Source organism: Protobothrops mucrosquamatus, unplaced genomic scaffold (genome assembly GCF_001527695.2).
Source record: "Protobothrops mucrosquamatus isolate PMUCROS unplaced genomic scaffold, P.Mucros_1.0 scaffold4037, whole genome shotgun sequence".
NCBI classification, from domain to species: Eukaryota; Metazoa; Chordata; class Lepidosauria; order Squamata; family Viperidae; genus Protobothrops; species Protobothrops mucrosquamatus.
Window position 1 is genome coordinate 6,481 of NW_015389971.1, and position 7,612 is coordinate 14,092.

Below are 7,612 nucleotides of genomic sequence, written 5' to 3' on the forward strand. Positions count from 1 at the left end.
TTTCCTTCCTTCCTTCCTTCTCTCCTCTTCCTCCTTTCCTCTCTCCTTTTCCTTCCTTCCTTCCTTCCTTCCTTCTCTCCTCTTCCTCCTTTCCTCTCTCCTTTTCCTTCCTTCCTTCCTTCCTTCTCTCCTCTTCCTCCTTTCCTCTCTCCTTTTCCTTCCTTCTCTCCTCTTCCTCCTTTCCTCTCTCCTTTTCCTTCCTTCCTCCCTCCCTCCCTTAGGGGAGACATGATAGCAGAGTTCCAGTATCTGAGGGGCTGCCACAGGGCAGAAGGGGTCAGGTTGTTTACCAGAGCACCGGAGGGCAGGACGAGAAACAATGGTTGGAAACTGATCAAGGAGAGAAGCAACCGGAATTAAGGAGAAACTTCCTGACAGTGGAACAGCTTCCCCCCAGAAATCGTGGGCGCTCCATCACTGGAGATTTTTAAGAAAAGACTAGAAAATCACCTGTCCGAGATGGTGTAGGTTCTCCTGCTTGTGCAGGGGGCTGGACTAGAACTCCAAGGTCCCTTCCAGCTCTATTCTATTCTATTCTATTCTATTCTATTTCTATTTCTATTTCTATTTCTATTCTATTCTATTCTATTCTATTCTATTCTATTCTATTCTATTCTATAAGGCTTTGTCCTTTTCCTTCCTCTCCTTTTCCTTCCTTCCTTCCTTCCTCCCTCCCTCCCATCCATCTTTTTGAAACATGGCTCAAGATCCCAAAACAAACAAACTCAGTTGGAATTCCAGCAACAAAGTTTTATTTAAAAAGAAGCATTTGCAAAGACTAGGTGAGCTGAAACACACAGAGTCCAGCCACTCATTAAAGAGCTGTTTGACACATTTTTATATCCTACCCCTGACGCAGATTTCCCCCCTCCCCTATCACACTCCATGCCCCTTCCCTAATCATCCGATAAACTATCCGGTCTGCCTAAAACCACTGTCCCTCCCATGTTCCAAGAAGCCCCTTTCTGCACATCCTATCTATCACCATCTAATTTTCTATCAACAAAGCTCAATGCTTGTAATTATCTCTATATTTGTTTGCAGTTATACCTTTGCTACCTTAAGCTCTAAACTTGATCCTCAGTTTTTGTGTTTCCTCTAGTTGTGGTTTCTGTTAGCCAGCAACTTCTGCTTTTCTTATTTGTATGTAATTCACTTGTCTGAATTTCTGACTTTCAGGTGGCTTCTTCTACAGATCTTTAGACTCATTGGAAATTTCTGATTAATAATCTATTCCTTTCACATCCATCCATCCATCCACCACACACCCATCTAATCTATCTATCTATCTATCTATCTATCTATCTATCTATCTATCTATCTATCTATCTATCTATCTATCTATCTATCTATCTATATCTATCTATCTATATCTATCTATATCTATCTATATCTATCTATCTATCTATCTATCTATCTATCTATCTATCTATCTATCTATATCTATCTATCTATATCTATCTATCTATATCTATCTATCTATCTATATCTATCTATCTATCTATCTATCTATCTATCTATCTATCTATCTATCTATCTATCTATCTATCTATCTATCTATCTATCTATCTATCTATCTATCTATCTATCTATCTATCCAGTGCTTTTTTTGTCATAGAACTCACCGGAATGGAGTTCCGACACCTTTTTTTGATGGATTTTCCAAGTTTAAAAAGTAACTTTTGAAAATTTGATGTTTGGTCCATGTGGACTTGAATTGCCCTGTCGAGCATAGCAGGTCGGCAGCAAAATCATTAAAACGGTGGATGCGAGCTGCTTGTGTGTGTCGAGTCCAATGCATGCGTACTTCGTCCAGATGCTTGGCTTGTGTCACTGCTCAGCTTGTGATTGGTCGTGTGATTGCACGCTGAGTGCTTACTGCGGGCGGCGACCGTTATGTTTTGTTACACAACTGACATATGTGGGTGTGTGAACAGTGATTGATTACGTGCGAAAGGTAAATAAAAGATTAACAAGTTGTGAGTTCCAGCACCTTTTTTCTTACAAAAAAAGCACTGTATCTATCTATCTATCTATCTATCTATCTATCTATCTATCTATCTATCTATCTACTATCATCTATCTATCCAATGCATTATTTATTTATTGGCTCATTCATTCAGAGTTTTGGCCACCCAACTCCAGTGGACTCTGGGCCACACGCAAAACTACAAAAGGCATAGAAACAGTAAAGATATTAAATTGTTAACACTTAACTGTAAATTTACTTACAGGTCCGTGGTAAATGCATTTGTTACTAGCAGTAGTGAGTACAGCTGCCATCAAATAGCATCCCTGCAGAACAGCATCATTTACATACAAGACTGTCAGTTACCTCTCATCTCCAGCCCTAGAAACATTTCAAAAATAGCTTCTCTGCCTAGCAATTTTAAGAAAATCTGTAGAGCAACAGAGAGGCTTCCTCTTTTGTTGAATCCTTCTTAGGTGTGGCACCCACAACCAGACACAATACTTCATGTGTGGTTTGCCCAAAATGAAATAAAATGCAACAATTACTTCCCGTAATTTAGAAATTATGCTTCTGTTGATGGAGCCTACAGTTACATTTTCCTATTGCGTGGCCATCCTACACTGTTGACTTATTTACAGTCAATGCTAGTCTGAGATACATTTCCGAAGTAATTTTAGCAAACCAGATATTCCCCATTCGTTTATATGCCCATTTCTAGTTCTTAATTAAGGTTTCTTAGTGAACAGGGTGATAATTAACTTAGGAACCAAACTGATAAATGGTACGGTTTGCTCTGTTATTTCCAGCCCGTTCCTTTAACCTACCATGAGTTTTTTGGAAGTTTTACTTCTGTCTTAAGACATTAGCCTTCCAACTGTTTTATGTCATCTGCACATTTGATGATCCTTTCAACCTCTTCTTCATAAAATTCATTAGTTAAAAAAAATTGAAAATTATAGAGTGCAGGACTGAATCTTTGTTATGTCCCAAAAATGCCTTTGAGTGAAAAACCATTAATGAGCAGCTAGTACAGTACAAGTTTCAGGTGGAATTGAATTTATTATCTATAAAACCTTATGGGGCATAGGACCACGTATCTGAAGGACTGTCCTACTGACATTGATTCTATCTGTCCATTAGGTGGGGTAGGAGGGCCTTACTCTGGGTCTCATCTGTCAGTGGGACCCAGGAAATGGGCCTTTCCAATAGTTGGGCTGCCTTTTGGAACACCTTGCCTACTCCTAATTCTGATCACCTTTTGAAGACCTGGCTATTCTCCCAGACATTGGGGTTGGGAGACTAACTGAGTCCATCCACACTGTTGGTCCATAACAGGGGTAGGCAACCTTGGTTCTTTTATGACTCGTGGACTTCAACTCCCAGAATTCCTGAGCCAGCATGGCTCAGCTTGGAAACCTCTCCCTTTCCCCTCAGCGTGGCTGGCTGAGGAATTCTGGGAGTTGAAGTCCACAAGTCATAAAAGAGACACGGTTGCCTATCCCTAGTCCATAGTATCTTCAGCAGCCACGGATGGATTAACTGATTGATTTAATTCAGGGGTCTTCAAACCTGGCCCTTTTATGACTTGTGGACTTCAACTCCCAGAATTCCTGAGCCAGCCATGCTGAGGGGAAAGGGAGAGGTTTCCAAGCTGAGCCAGGCTGGCTCAGGAATTCTGGGAGTTGAAGTCCACGAGTCATAAAAGAGCCCAGGTTGCCTACCCCTGGTCCATAGTATCTTCAGCAGCCACGGATGGATTCACTGATTGATTTAATTCAGGGGTCTTCAAACTTGGCCCTTTTATGACTTGTGGACTTCAACTCCCAGAATTCCTTAGCCAGGTTGAGGAATTCTGGGAGTTGAAGTCCACAAGTCCTAAAAGGGCCAGGTTTGAAGACCCCTGATTTAATTTCTCATTTCAACCAAATGACTATGGGCCGTTTACAGCTGTAAAACTACCGGTAGCTTCAGCTGGTTGGAAAGTCATTGTTCTAATTTATTCCATCTTTTTGTAAGAACTTTTTCCCACAGAATAGGACATCACATCCTTGTCATCTATCGGTGTACTTTGGTTTACCCTATGAAGCTCCGTGTTGGCTGTTCTTGTTCACTCACTCTGTTTTGCACATTTTTTTCCAGAATTAGCAAGATATTTCAGTTGGTTTGATCTATCTCATTTCCTCACAAGCATCTCCTTAAGAACACAAGCAGCGCCCCTGGATTGGACCCCTGGCCTACGTAGTCTAGCAATCTGTTTTCACTGTGGGCCACCAACTGCTCAAGAGAGCCCACTTATTTCCCAGCAGATGGTCATCAAAGACAGTCCCACAGCCATCAAGGCTAATAGCCACTGATCTTCAGGATTTCCAGAAATTAGCCTAACATTTGCATCCAGTTTTGGTCACCACGATGTAAAAAAGATGTTGAGACTTTAGAAAGAGTACAGAGAAGAGCAACAAAGATGATTAGGGGACTGGAGGTTAAAGCATATAAGGAAGGGCTGCTGGAATTGGGTATGTCTAGTTTAATGAAGAGAAGGACGAGGGGGAACATGATAGCAGTGTTCCAATATCTCAGGGGCTGCCACAAAGAAGAGGGAGTCAAGCTCTTCTCTAAAGTGCATGAAGGCAGGACAAGAAGCAACGGGTGGAAACTGATCAAGGAGAGAAGCAACCTAGAACTAAGGAGAAACTTCCTGACAGTTAGAACAATTAACCAGTGGAACAACCTGCCTCCAGAAGCGGTGAATGCTCCAACACTGGAAGTTTTTAAGAAGAGACTGGACAGCCATTTGTCTGAAATGGCATAGGGTTTCCTGCCTGAGCAGGGGGTTGGACTAGATGACCTCCAAGGTCCCTTCCATCATCATCATCATCATCATCATCATCTTCTTCTTCTTCTTCTTCTTCTTCTTCTTCTTCTTCTTCTTCTTCTTCTTCTTCTTCTTCTTCTTCTTCTTCTTCTTCTTCTTCTTCTTCTTATTATTATTATTATTATTATTATTATTATTATTATTATTATTATTATTATTATTATCAGACAATACCTTAAGATTGTACTACGGGTAGTCCTCAACTTGCAAAAAGTTCATTTAGTGAACATTCAAATGAACTACAGGTAGTTCTCAATCTATGATCCCAACTGGGATCAGAATTTCCACCTGCACATTTGAAACTTGCCTTCTTTGGAATCATTCTTTCTGCATTTTTTTTTATTGAAACGACTAACAAAAATTAACACACACACACACAGAGGCACTGAATTGTCCAAAAGATAGGAAATAAATGCAACCGAAAATCAAAGCTAATACTTAACAGATAAATTGATACCCTTTTAAGGTATACAAACATCTATTTGTGAATATCTAAAAGATAAAATACAGATACAGAAAAATTTAAACATTCATACTCAATATTTTTAGCCAAAAAGATATTTATATATGCGAAAGTTTTCTTCTTCTTAGGAAAAATGGTGTTAATATAGCTAAGAAATAGTGACAAATTTTGAATAAAGAGATATACAGACCTTCAAAACTCTTTACTGCTGTATTTATTCAGTTGTGGCAATTTCCCACCCTTCTAAATATTGCCAGTTCCACCCACCCCCATTTAAAACTTAAACCCTTTGATTTCCAAACTTTTGCAATAACATATCTAACAATAATACTTTGCACCAATGTTTAAGTTAGGGAAAATAAAATGTAGACCAAATAGTTGGATTAATTACAGAAAAGTGTTGAATTTCCCCCCCCAATCTAACATTTCCAAGACTGTCTAGAAAACTTATCTTAATAGGCAATAATTTTCCGTAAGAATCAAATTTAAATTCCTGAATTAAAAAGAAATTCGGTGCCAGGAAGAATCCTAAACAAAGGAAAGTGTTTAAGTCCTGCCTCATCTTCCCAAACTTTTTTTTTTTGAAGAAACTCTGCCTGATTGATGTAGGAATGTATACAATACTAACAACGTTCTTTTAATTTCAAATAACTGTAAGTAGACTATCTATAGTTTGTCAAATCTGGTATGGAATCTCTGACGATGGCTCTCTAGTTTCAGTTATTTCCAGATACTGTACCTCCACATGTTCATAATGAAGTCTATCCTATTTTCTTAATTATAAACATCAACCGAGTTTGTTTATGGAGATTCTCAGCCATCCAGGTCATGGTTGTCCCAAAGGTGCTTTTTCAAAAGGCAACTGGACTTTCTTTGTTTTTCCTTGACGATGTTTCGCTTCTCATCCAAGAAGCTTCTTCAGTTCTGACCGAATGGTGGAGAATGGAAGGATTTATATTCTTTGCAGTCATCTGATTGTTAGCACTCTTTTTGAGAGTCGTTGAGGCCGCTTGGAGGTTTAGGGGTATAGGGGGTACCTTGCTCAATAGTAGTAACTGTGAGAGAGATCTCGGAGTCCTAGTGGACAATCATTTAAATATGAGCCAGCCGTGTGCTGCAGCTGCCAAAAAGGCCAACACAGTGCTAGGCTGCATTAACAGAGGGATAGAATCAAGATCACGTGACGTGTTAATACTACTTTACAATGCCTTGGTAAGGCCACACTTGGAATACTGCATCCAGTTTTGGTCACCACGATGTAAAAAAGATGTTGAGACTCTAGAAAGAGTACAGAGAAGAGCAACAAAGATGATTAGGGGACTGGAGGCTAAAACATATAAGGAACGGTTGCTGGAATTGGGTATGTCTAGTTTAATGAAGAGAAGGACGAGGGGGGACATGATAGCAGTATTCCAATATCTCAGGGGCTGCCACAAAGAAGAGGGAGTCAAGCTATTCTCCAAAGCGCCTGAAGGCAGGACAAGGAGCAACGGATGGAAACTAATCAAGGAGAGAAGCAACCTAGAACTAAGGAGAAACTTCCTGACAGTGAGAACAATTAACCAGTGGAACAACCTGCCTCCAGAAGCGGTGAATGCTCCAACACTGGAAGTTTTTAAGAAGAGACTGGACAGCCATTTGTCTGAAATGGCATAGGGTTTCCTGCCTGAGCAGGGGGTTGGACTAGATGACCTCCAAGGTCCCTTCCAACTTTATCATTATTATTATTATCTGTGCCCTCAGGGTCACCTGAAATAGTGCAAATGGGTGTGAAGCCTTCTTGGAACTGCCGAAAGGAACTGCTGTGTTGGACTGTGTTGTCAACTGAATTATCTCCCATTCTAAGAACATTTATAGGTTTTCTCTCCCGTATGAGTTCTTTGATGGCTCTTCAGGTTTCCGGCTTGCCTAAAACACTTCCCACACTGAGCGCATTCGTAGGGTTTCTCTCCGGTGTGAATCATCTGATGCCTCTTCAGGTTTATTCCCGTACTGAAGCCCTTCCCGCACTGTGAACATTTGTAGGGTTTCTCCCCGGTGTGAAACCTTTGGTGGGTCTTCAGGTATCCTGACTGGCTGAAGTATTTATCGCAGTGAGTGCATTTGTAGGGCTTCTCTCCCGTGTGAAACCTCTGGTGGGTCTTCAGATATCCCGCCTGCCTGAAATATTTCCCGCACTGAGCGCATTTGTAGGGCTTCTCCCCGGTATGAAATCTTTGGTGGGTCTTCAAACACCCGGCCTGGCTGAAGCATTTCCCACACTGGAAACATTCGTAGGGCTTTTCTCCCGTGTGGCTTCTCTGGT

At 40.7% G+C, this 7,612-nt stretch overlaps 1 protein-coding gene across 1 annotated transcript in view; it reads right to left on the minus strand.

The window, feature by feature from the left end:
• Positions 1-7,088: 7,088 nt before the first annotated feature.
• LOC107298509 (zinc finger protein 25-like) overlaps positions 7,089-7,612 on the minus strand; it is a 7,995-nt gene continuing 7,471 nt past the window's right edge. The window contains exon 4 of the mRNA XM_029286549.1: positions 7,089-7,605. Within this exon, the coding sequence (XP_029142382.1) occupies positions 7,149-7,605 (457 nt within the window). The 3' untranslated portion in view covers positions 7,089-7,148. The remainder of the gene's footprint in view (positions 7,606-7,612) is intronic.